At 42.5% G+C, this 12,561-nt stretch overlaps 1 protein-coding gene across 1 annotated transcript in view; it reads right to left on the bottom strand.

Annotated features, from left to right (window-relative positions):
• The window catches only part of UNC80 (unc-80 homolog, NALCN channel complex subunit), a 133,878-nt gene that overhangs the window by 73,555 nt on the left and 47,762 nt on the right, over positions 1-12,561 (bottom strand). The window contains exons 24-27 of the mRNA XM_060282245.1: positions 10,256-10,468; positions 7,695-7,830; positions 3,475-3,608; positions 2,064-2,229 (exon numbers count right to left, since the gene is read on the bottom strand). Coding sequence (XP_060138228.1) covers positions 2,064-2,229; positions 3,475-3,608; positions 7,695-7,830; positions 10,256-10,468 — 649 coding nt within the window. The remainder of the gene's footprint in view (positions 1-2,063; positions 2,230-3,474; positions 3,609-7,694; positions 7,831-10,255; positions 10,469-12,561) is intronic.

The following is a 12,561-nucleotide window of genomic DNA, read 5'->3' as shown; positions in this document are numbered from 1 at the left end:
GTAGCTATATTTAGAATATTTAATTATATCTTTAAATAAATTGGTGTTATGCAGATTCTGAAAAACCTGTAATGTATGCAAATACCATAATGCAAGAAGCACCTGGGGTTCTTTTACTTGATTTGATTGGGGATCTGTAATGATGATAGGATATCAACAGTATCTACTAACATGAAAGATAGATAAAACATATAGTATGTAATTCTGCCGAGAGAAGATGACTTCACGGAGATTAGAATCCAATTTCCTATGTAAATCAGAAGCGAATCACAGGAAAATTGATGCTTTCAATCAATTTACAATGAACAGACTTGTGACAAAAAAACAAATAAATAAGAGAAATTCATTGCTCACTGCCATAAAACAGGATCTCTCTGTTGGTTTAAAAAAAGCTATTCTGGCAAAGCCAACAGCTTAACTGTGCCAGTTCAGAGGCAAAGAGACCAGAGACACATCTCCATGGCCACAGTTGTATGGAGGAAGTAATGTCTGGACCAGGATGACCATGCTCGTCAAGCACTGCTTCCTGGTGATCTGCCCAAATGCAACAGGTATTAAATGGGTTTCCGTGTTTACACAAACCACTATTAGGCAATGGTGCTTCATCAGCATGGTAGTGCTGAGTCTGGTGTTACTACTCCAGGCAACCACACTCGTGGAGAGTTTTAGAATATTTGAACCTGCCCTAGTGATGGTATTAAGCATTAACTTGAAAGTGTACACTACTTAAGTACTTAGGTAAAGGGACCCCTGACCATTAGGTCCAGTCGTGACCGACTCTGGGGTTGCGGCGCTCGTCTTGCATTATTGGCCGAGGCAGCCGGCGTACAGTTTCCGGGTCATGTGGCCAGCATGACTAAGCCGCTTCTGGCGAACCAGAGCAGAACATGGAAACGCTGTTTACCTTCCTGCTTGGAGTGGTACCTATTTATTTACTTGCACTTTGACGTGCTTTCGAACTGCTAGGTGGGCAGGAGCTGGGACCGAGCAACGGGAGTTCACCCCGTCACGGGGATTTGAACTGCCAACCTTCTGATCGGCAAGCCCTAGGCTCAGTGGTTTAACCCACAGCGCCACCCGCGTCCCACTTAAGTACTTACTTCCACCTAAATACGTTGAGAACTGTAGGGTGGGATTGTACAACTTGTGAGTTAATAAGCTGAGCAAACCCTACACACCTTATGTGGAGGTCCACAGGGGTTTGATAAACTCCTGTTTCTGCAATTCCCAAGGCAGGTTTATCAAGCCCTTGGGTAGGGGCAGGGGCAGTGTCACCATATATAGTTCAAGGGCTGCATCTGGTTTCATGCATTGTGAAGTCCTGTGCTGAGGGGTTTAGGACTGAGTTATATACTTCTAAGTGGGGTTCTGCTATCTTGGAAGGACAGAAATCATGGCAGGGATGACTGGAAGCAATAGGTAGGAACAAATTATAGCTGCCTCGTTATCTTGTGCACCAGACATCTGTCATATACAGAAGTTTATGGAAGAGACAGGATGTTTGGAAACCAGGTTTTCAAACAGATTTTAGCTAGGAAGGGTGATTTGCCAGGTACTTGCTGGAGGCTCAAGAAAGCAGCCAAATAATATAGTCAGAGTCTCCAAAGACTTACGAGTTCTTCATGGCATCATACAGCAAAGCCTGCTGCTCCTTTGAAATCCCTAATTTCTACATTGTGGAACTTCAAAAAAGAAAACAGCTTGCTGTCTCAATATTCTATGCTACATCTCATACCCTGAACTATTACCTATTGTCCAAAATAGTGTTGTATAAGTAACTGTTAATTGTATTTTGTATTGCAACACTTGAACCAAGAGGCTGTTTTTGTGTGTGCGCGCACATGTGCATGAAATGGCATTACAATGATAAACACTCTGCTGCCTTTAGCAACCACAGTGAGTTATGCCTTCACACATCACACATATTTTGGGGCTAGTGATGGTTCAGCCTTGTGGCGCCATAGCTTCCTGCTTCTTAAAACAATTTCGAAAGTTAGGACATAGAAATCCAGCGCTAAACAATAGGCCTGAAGAAAATTTTGAAGCTTTAGTAAGCAACAAACCTTTCTTCTCTTCACAACCTGTGTCAGATTTCAGGGTATGACTGCTGCTGTGCAAGGAATCTTTTGAATCTTCATTTTCATCCAGAACCCCAGCAAAGCTGATCTTCCTCTCATACCTGTGCCGATCCATCTCAGGGTCCAAACGCAACCTGCAACTCTCCAGGTCCTAAAACATCACATGAACCACAGAAGCACGTGAATATCATGGGTACCAAGTTTTATTTTAACATTAAGGAAAAGACCATTAAACTCAATCAGAAAGGTTGTTTTCTCCATTTGTGTCCTCTAACCCCTCACTTGTTTCATCAAGGAGCTTAGAGCAGTGCACATAGGGACATCTCAATTTTACCCTGGTAGTAACCACAAAAAATAGGTTAAGTTGACAATGTATTCTATTGCCACCTACATATAATTTTACTTGATACTGTTTTTATTAAATGTTGCTTATGCAACGTTGCATTGCTTTTCACATGTTTATTGTAAGTCGCTGTTGTGATCACTTGCCCCGCAAGTCAGAGTAGAAACTAACAAAATGATGATAATAATGATGGTGATGATGGCTGGCCAGTGTTAGCCAGTGAGTTTTACATCGTGGCAGAGATTTGAATCCAGGTTTCCCTAGCTCCAAGTACATACAGGTCTCCTACACCACACTAATCAGGGCTGGCCCAGGACATTTTGCTGCTAGAGGCAAAGAAGAAAATGCTGCCCCTCCAGTCCTCTGCTTCCTCCGCTTCCGCTGAACCACCCACCCGCCATGTGGGTGAGAGAGTCCGTTCCCATGTCATGAATTGTCAGGGATTGGCTGGATGAGGAAAAGTGGGGGCAGCCAGTGGTCCAAGAGGCACCTGTGGGGTAAGGGGACTTTGAGCTAGGTTCAGACTGGTGACAGAGAGGAATCATCAGCAGTGTGTGATGGTGAAGGGGAGAGTCTTGAGGTAGGTAGCCACAGGCACTGATAGAAAAGGAGAAGGAGCTGTGTCTCTTGCTCTGCAGTACAGTATGTACTGTACTGACTCACCTCATTCCCCTCCCCCACTCTCAGCACAAGAATGAAGAGTCCAGAAAAAGCTGAAACAGTTAAGAAAAGCTGAGTCACAAGGAAAAATGCATGGAGGGAGGATGAATAGGGGACGGAAGGGGCAGGAACTTTAGCTTCTGCAACTGATCTGTTTATCTGATGGAAGTGCTGGGTGCTAACTCCTTGTGCCTGGAGTTCAGCGACTGAGGAGGGAGCACAAGGGCTTCTGCCTCTTGGATTTCTGTGACTGTCCAGGCTTGTGTGTATGTTTGTTTCTGGCCGGTGACCTTGCAGGTGACCTTGGAAGTATGCTCTCCCTGAGCACATGGTCTGAGGGGGCGGGGCTTCTTCCCAGATTGTCTCCAAATTAAATTCCTGCCTTTTGCTCACCACAAGAGGCTCCGGCCGCGGCCTGGGCATGTAGGGAAAGGTCTCTCGAAGGAATGTGGTGATCTCCAGGAGGAGTTGACATGCTGCCATCTTCAGTGCAAAAGGACAGCAACATTTGGTGGGGTTCACAGTACCTAAGAAGTGACATTTATATATAGATTGATTTTTATTAAAAAATAGCACTAGGAAAAATACAGATCTAAAAACAGATGGACATCACCACACATGGTACACAATACAAGCTGCATATGGAACCCTATGGCCTCCTTGCACTATTTTTCTATTTTTACTAACAATCTCATTTGCAGTTATTGCCAGGTAGCATTGGCCATTCAACAACAGGATTTCAGTGGTCTCAAAATCAAACTGTTTTATGAATACTGATGTTGAAATGCATACACTTAGTCTTAGACCCTGCTCACCTCTACTTTCAGGTCAGGCCTAGAAATGTTACACTTGTTGCACATTTTTCTCAGAGCTGTTCTTTTGCTTATTTTAACCAAAAATATCATTTGGAGACTCACAGTTTGAGCAGAGGACTGTCACAACTGTCACACCATGGGCCATACATGAGAGTGGGCTCTAGCACGTCACCATAGGACCTTCAAGTCAAGCTTCAGGTTTGTCTCACCTCTGTCCATGACAGATTTAGCCAGTTAGTTCAACTCAATCGATGAAATTAAGCTCCAACCCCCAAATTAGATCTCAGTGCCTTTTAGGGTTTCTAGGTCCAGGTCCTGAGAGGACCACTTTGCACACAGCTGATATTATCCATGGGCATTTTGTGAGCTTCCTCCCAGTTTAGGCTGACCTATTCTTCCAGTTTTGTATCTAACACTGGCTTCTTCTGCTCTGGCTTCTCCACCTGCCTGCCTTCAGATTTATATACAGGTGTCCCTCTACTTATGCAGGGGTTGCGTTCTGGGCCCCTGCACACATAAGCGAAAATCGCATGTGGGGAGCACCCTCTAAAATGCCTCTAAATGCCAATTTCCCCCCTGCTTTCCAGCTCTCTTGCCACACAACTCTCTTCTACTATAATTGAAATTCTGGGGCCAGCTGGAGGATGCATGGAAAAGCAGCTACTGCTCAAACGATCTTTCCACCAAAAGGAAACCTTTCCCTTCCTTAGCATATGCAACTACAGAGCCACTAACTTCTTCAGCCCTTTTTCATGAAGCTTGAAATATGCAGGAATGCATGCTCACACACAAGAGAGACACCATAGAGCTACAGTCCTTCTACACCCCTCCATTGTTGCTGCCTTCTCTAAACAGTAGTTCTTCCGAGGGACAATTTATAAACATGAAAGTATGTCTATAAATATTTTTTTCTCAAACTGTCACTGTGAAACTAATAATCCCATTGTCTCTCTAGAAAGTCTAATAGAACATGAAGACACAACAGGCATTTGCAGAGAGAGGGAGGGGCAATTCTCTACACACAGCTATCATAATCAAATTATGTCATGCATTGCGGCACTTGGGGAGGAAAGAATTAGAAGTATTGAGGAAGGGATGTCAAATTCTGGAGGCCCACACCTCTCTGACTTAGATATCCCACTTTGTTCTCTATGTTCACTCATAAAGAAGCGGTCATGCAGCTAAACGTACCTATTCCCATTAAATACCTCCAATTTTACTCCATGTAGACAGCAACCTGAACAATGTTTGCAATGTGAGGGTGAAGATAAAGACCCCTCTACATATCCTCCTGCTCTAAGCTTCAAACTATGTCTATGTAAAGAGTGAAGACAGCACCTGGCTCCATTAATTACATATTTTAACTAGGATTCTAACCCAAATATTTATACTAGCGTTCCTCCATAGCTTTTTACTAATCTGTTCTTAGAACATTGCAATTGTAGAACAAAGCCAACAAACTTACAAAAAGCTCTAACGGATTACATGCTTTTTGGAAAACAGTAGCGCGCACACACACACACACAGGATGTTTGGAGAGGATATTGTACTGAGCATCAGTGTAAACTGCACTCTATATTGGCATGAGGTCTTGTCATGTTCTGCATATCCATTTTGCTTTTAAAAACTTCCTGCCTTCATAAAGAATATGTACTATTGTAACACTGCATTGTACAATGTCCTAGTATACTGATTCCCAGTTTTTAATGCAACGGACACATGAACATTTGATTAGATTACACTAACCTAATTTCCAGTTAGCTTTGGTTCTGGTGTGTAAATATTACGGGAATGGAGATGAATACTATCTTATATCTGGAAGGCTATCTCATCCACATAATTTATAGCATTAAGGCTCCACTTATAGTTATTAAAATGACTTATTGTCTCAGTTAAGAACTAATAGTTTCTGCAGATCTGTCATAAGTTTGTGATAGTCGTGGCTTCTAAGGGAGCACTTGTAATGATTTGGACACAACAGAAGAAACTGACTAAAAATCTCAGCAGGTTCCCTTCAGGATCAGGATCTTTGTATGTAATTAATTAAATAAATACTTATTTGCCCACTTTCACTATCTATGGACTTCATCAGGCATCCCCAAACTGCGGCCCTTCAGATGTTTTGGCCTACAACTCCCATGAACCCTAGCTAACAGGATCAGTGGTCAGGGAAGATGGGAATTGTAATCCAAAACATCTGGAGGGCCAAAGTTTGGGGATGCCTGGACTACATACATAAAACATGACCAGTGTTTTTGAATGGAGGACCATTAAAACAACCTGGCAAACAGTCACCCAAAAGCTAACAGAGTTCAAACAATTTTATTCATGGTTGGTCAATTCAGTTCAAGGAGAACCACATCCAGAAGCAGAGTTGGACATATGAAGCTGCCTCCTATTGAGTAAGGTCATTGGTCTATCTAGACCACTACTGTCCAACTGGTCCCCTGAGGGGTCGGGAATCTAAGATCCTCCAGATATTGTTGAACTGCATCTCCCACCATCCCTGGCCATTGCCATGCAAAATGGGGCTGATGGAAGCTGGTCTCCCATCCCTGATGTACTCTGATTGGCAGCAGCTCTCCAAGTTCTCAGGCATAAAAAATGCATTTCCAAGCATTGCCATATGAAATTATTGTAAATGTTGATGCCAGAAAGGAACATCAGACCTTCTTCATGCAACTAATGTGTAGCACCATCAGAGATGGGAAAATCTGTCTCTCTTTTTCTCACTTTTCCAGTAACAAGCTCGGTTCATCTTAATTCCACTGCAGTTTGTGGATCCTCCCCCCAAAGTCCTCATGAAACTGCACCAGCACATTAGTGCAAATTTCTCCAAGCACACACATATTTCTATGCAACTTCCCCATAAATAATACTTTTTATGTTATATGCATTTTTAGGCACACTTTACCCTGGCATATGTATTTCTGTACTGACAACTTGGCTTTTTATTGCGAAATTAAGAGAAGTGCGAATCTTGGAAGTTGCCTGTGTTTTGGTTCACATATTATTTTGGGAACTACAAATTAAGGAAAATAACCTTTAAATGTGGTCTAAACCACAGAGCCTAGGGCTTGCTGATCAGAAGGTCAGCGGTTCGAATCCCTGCAATGGGCGAGCTCCCGTTGCTTGGTCCCTGCTCCTGCCGACCTAGCAGTTCAAAAGCACGTCAAGTGCAAGTAGGTAAATGGTGTTTCCGTGCGCTGCTCTGGTTCGCCAGAAGCGGCTTAGTCATGCTGGCCACATGACCCGGAAGCTGTCTGCGGACAAATGCCAGCTCCCCCGGCCAATGAAACGAGATGAGCGCCACAATCCCAGAGTCGTTCACGACTGAACTTAACGGTCAGGGGTCCCTTTACCTTTACATGCAAAAAGAACCGAATTTGTCTTTCATCTCTAACTACCCAGGATATATGGTCTGTGGCACATAGAGCCAATGAGGGTTCAGGTGCATGCCTGTATCTGCATTGTAATGCTCATCCAGACCCCTCTGAACCTGCTGGAAGTAATATTTGAGTGCAGATGGAAAGGTGAGTCCCACTATCTGTTGAACATGACTAGCTGCACTGAACTAAAGTTTTATTCTCCTTGTTCTGTGGATCCAATTCCTTTTTGCTGCTGCTACCACTACATGACATGTTACATCTTGGCACAGATAAGAGAGGGAAAGGAAGGTAAGTGTGGAATACAATTGCGTGGAAAGGGAATGAAAGAGGAAAATAAAAAAGAATTAAGTGTTCCTAAAGCAGAGATTCTTACAAGCGGGGGTTCTTGTAGTAAAGGGAGTCTCCTTACTGTCATCTAAAAAGTCTTCTTCCTCATCCTCCTTTCTCAGTCTTCGCTTGGTCTCCTCATCATAAATGAGGCCCAGCAGATTGGCTGGGCTCTCACTCTCACTATGGCAGAGTTCATTGAGACGGATGCCAATTGCCTGCCAAGAGAAACAAAAGAAGGAAAACAACAAAGTGTTACAAAGGTAACTTAGGGTAGCAAAGCTTCACCAGAGAGCTGGCGGTCTCAAATAAAGAACATGGCCAGTGTGCTTGAAAGAGTTAAAAACTGAGATTAGGGGTGTTTGCAAATTTATCAGGTAGGATGCCTTGATTGTTCTGCGGCTTGTCCAATGTAAAGAAGGGATCTGTGAGAGGCTGCATAAATTGAAACAGGGAACTGTAAACCACTTAGAGGTGCCTCAGTGACCCTGGCATTAAAACATTGCAGACAACCATCTACTAAAAGAAAAACTATGTCTCTAAGCTTACTACATAGGGAAAACACCAGGCTTAGCTAGGTCATTCACTCTCACCTTGGGAAGAAGGTAATCAATACCTTCTCGTCTACCAGAAAAACTCAACATGGCTCTCATTGCCTTTTACTGCCTGTGCAACTTTTCTGAATGCTGTATGGAAAAGCACATCAATCTGACCTTTGGAGAGTTTGCAAGTAAACCTTTTTTAACTTACCAAATGGTCTTTTTCTGTGCTAGTGGAAGTTGGAAACTTTGAAAGCAGCTTGGAAGGGCATATTTTAAAGGTCTGACAGCCTATATTTCCATGCCATACTTTGCTGCATATTTTGAGTACTTGCTCCAAACCTGGATCTTGGCACCCAGGGAATTCTCCTTTTTATACCTATTTTTTCCTTGCCACCAGCAAACAGCAGGTTCAGAAGATGGTAGTGGGAGCTCCTTTGTGACTTGTATCAGATGGAGTAGTTATGACAATGCTCTTTAATTCCAGTGCTATGGGGGAAGGAGGAGTTTTTCAGAGCTGAGCATATGTCTCTAAGCTTAAGGAAGATAACAAGAGGTGAGAGGGCAGAGAGGGGAGCTCTGTTATGCCTCAGGTTAAGCTTGCAATAAGAGAATATTTTACACAGAAAGCAAAACTATTTTAGTTCTTCTCAAACTAAAGTCAAGTTTGGCTCCAAATCTCCTTTACTTATTTATCTACAATTTGGCAGGTTTCTTACCCAGGGGCATCTCTCTCATGCCTGCAATTTTCAGACCAATTTGCCCACAAAACTCTTAGGGAAATTCAGGGATCCCCCCTGCTTTTTAAACAAAATTAAGCTTCAAACAGTGCCTAGCATCTGGGCTGATTTGCCCATAAATTGGCAAGCTTTATCCACTCTGGAAGGGCTGGTAGGACTCCAAATTCCATCCGGTTCTGTCAAAAGAGAAAGATGTAGCTTCTAAAATATTTGGTCTGAACCAAATCTGGTGGCCAGGGCACACCTCTAATTTAAGCACTCCAAATGGTTCGACCTCCAATAGCTTCCATTTTTTTAACATGTTTCAAAATTTGAAAAGAAATAGAGAGTGATTTGCCTTAAGTGAAACAACAGTCAAACAAGGAACTCTTTTTTTATTTATTAGATTTCTACCTCCCTCTGCAGCACACAGAAATCCCGGAATGGATCATATAACAAATTCAAATCATATTCTATGTAATCATTATATCACAGAAAACAAAGTCTTACACAAATTTTCATGAGGACATTTAAAAAAACTGCAAACTGATGCAGAAATACTGCAAGCTGAAAAATGAGAAAGTAAAATGAAAAATTAGAAGCTAAAATGAAAAGAACTGAATAGAGTCAAATGAAACTGTACCAAGAAGAGAAAGCTGGAATCCTCCTCTCCAGAAAAGCTTTATATGTGCAGGGGATTTTAAAAAAAGAAATTAATAAGGAAGATGGAGTTCAACTGTGCAATCCCTTTAGTCCTTTCTCACCCAACATAAACTTAAAAGTACATGTAACTGAACTGAATGAATATTCTCTCCCTACCCTGCATCCTTATCTCAGCTTCCCCCTCCCCTTCCTTCATTGGCCATTTCTATCAGAATCAGGCAGAATCAGGAGACTGTCTCAGGCTGTAGATGAAGAAAGAAGTGGTGACAGCTCCCCCACCCAGTCATTCCCAATGACAGCTCTCAGCTCACCGTTACCATCCTCACCAGCTGAAACCAGACACTTGCTGGGCTGGACTGGCTGGCTCTCTCACTTACTTGCCTTCTCCCAAAGCATCTCATACAACACCACTGAGAAAGGCCCTCGAGAGGCAAAGTGGCAGCCATCCAGGTCATATGCACCAGAAGGCATTGCACATGGTACTGCTCTGCTCATGTGATGCAGGCTGGTGGAGGATAACTTCTCAAGGTGGCTATTCTGACTTCCAGGTTTCTAGCATGTACCTGTTTCCTGATTAAGCTACAGACTGGTCTAGAAAGCAATATGGAATGTTCAGAAGTAAACACAAATGTTTCTGAATAATGTTGAGAGAGAGAGAGAGAGAGAGAGAGAGAGAGAGAGAGAGAGAGAGAGAGAGAGAGAGAGAGAGAGGTTGAACTTACATCTCCCCATTGATAGAAGAGCTTGGCCGCATTCCACTGTAACTTCTGGTTACGTTTGTTCCCCACTATTGGGGAGCGTCCACGGGAAAGACCCTTTTTAGTGATGTTCACATGGTGTCCCTTCATCCACTCTGGCCAGTTGCCACGGTTGCAGCGGTGAACGAAGCGAGCACATTCCAGGAAAAGGGCTGCTCTCGCCACCACTGGTGCCTCCTAGAATGTATTATGAAAATATCATTAACAGTTTTTAAAAACCCAAACATTTCTAAAAGAGTGCAGTGCCATTTTATATACTCAATCAGACAGGATTTAGATTTCATAATTCAGCTACAAGGTAGTTTATTGAGTCAAATATGATAGATCGCTCGTGTGGTCATGCCAATTCATCAGATGAAAAGGATAGAAGTAGTCTATAATATCAAATTGGTGATGGCTTCAACCAAACAAGCAATGCAATAGTTACAGTTTCTATTCATTTATTTAGAGAAGAAATGTTAAGTGCTATTATTAAATATAATGATTTTGCTTTCTTTGGAGCAAGTATCCACTGAATTAAATTGCAACACCCACAGCCAGGTGCTGATATTCCCAATGAAAGTTCTGAAGACAAGACTGCTTTTTTATATAAAACCTTTAAACGGCATGCCCCTCATCTTCAGGCAATGCAGTTTCCATGATTCTAGAGCAGTCATTACTCTTTTTTGACCAGTGCTGGGGGTGCTAGTCACAAAATGGCTGCCATCAGGTGTGCCAACGTGAATAAAATATTGGGGATGGGGATAGAAAGTACTACTCCACATAATCAATCACATGATGTGGTGCACACACACCATTTGAATGGCAATGCCCATCAACTTTTGAGATGCAGCCCCCTCAAATACTTTATTGGGGGGGAGCGAAGGGACATCAGCCCCTAGGAATTGGTTCCTATGGCTGCAGTAGAAGGTGGGTGCCACAAAACAAAGTGGCTGCAATGGGAAGCATGGCATAACACAATATAAGAGAGACAACCACCCCTGACAACTTTATGCTTGCTATGGGAAGCCAGTTATTTGCTGCTGGTCCTAATTGTGGAGATCACACACACACACAGAGAGAGATGCTGTTGCTTCTGATAAAAAACAGGTAGCATTCCTCAGTAGTAGGAAAAATATACAAGGTAGCCACACCACTCTCATTGCACAGAAATCACTTAGAAGGTACCTGCACATTTTGCCCCATACCTTACTTTCTAGAAGGGCTACACACTTACAGTACTTATACAACAACAACAATGAAAGTCAGACTCCATGATACCTGTCTAGGGCTACCACTGGAAGCCTTGATGGGTGTCATGGCACCCAAAGGCATCAGATTGAAAATCCCTGGTCTAGAGCCTTCAGTAATAAAAGGTTCAAAGACTTTTTCATCTAGGTTGACCCGAATGCTGCAGACATTTGGATCCAATATAGTAAGCGATTCAGACTCATAACTGGAGCAGTTCCTAGTTCATAAAACATTAGGCCAGTTCACCTGTTACAAAAACCTTGGTTTGGCACTATAAGAACAAACCATGTGCTCACATTCCCCCCTTCTTTTCATGTTCCCCGTCTCCATTCAATTAGCAACTTCCTGATTTATGGCAAACCATAGTTACTGGTGTCACAATCGCAAGCCCATTTTGAAATAATACTCACCTTGTTTATCGTTCCTCTTATCTGATGCACATTTTAATTCAATTTTGTGCTAACTGCTGGATTGTGTTCTTCAAATATGACAGGACACTTTGCAGTAAGATCTATGGGTTGTACTAAACTAAGTTTTACTCAGAGTAGACCCAGTGAAATTAATGTTACTAACATAGCCATACCCATTAATTTCAGTGGTTCTACTTGAAACTTACTTGACTACTGCCCTATGGTTTGTGGCAAGTCCACAACACGAGTAATAATAACCTCTCCAGAATCTCTCCAGCTGAACCTCTCACTTGCAAAGACTACATATTTAATTTCTTAATGTGATACACCCCCAAAGTCCATTAATTAAAAATTTAAAGTAGAGAGACCATTCCACAGATATTGGCTCCATCCGCCCTTAATTCTGCTGCAAATCCATATTTGATGAAACAGCTATGGCCCAGAAGAGATTATGTTATGGTGTATTTATTAGTTCTTAAGGTGCAACAAGATCTTCTTGTGTGTTTTTTAAACACACACTTGTCGGTCTGATTATAAAACGAGTGTGTGTGTATCTGGGAGGGAGCCTAGTTCTATTAAAATGTTACTGTCTTGATTCTGATGACCCTGGGGTTACATCTTCTTCCTCCA

This window comes from Zootoca vivipara, chromosome 1 (genome assembly GCF_963506605.1).
Source record: "Zootoca vivipara chromosome 1, rZooViv1.1, whole genome shotgun sequence".
NCBI lineage: Eukaryota > Metazoa > Chordata > Lepidosauria > Squamata > Lacertidae > Zootoca > Zootoca vivipara.
Note: the sequence above shows the minus strand (reverse complement) of the source record. Positions and strands in the feature narration are given on the sequence as shown.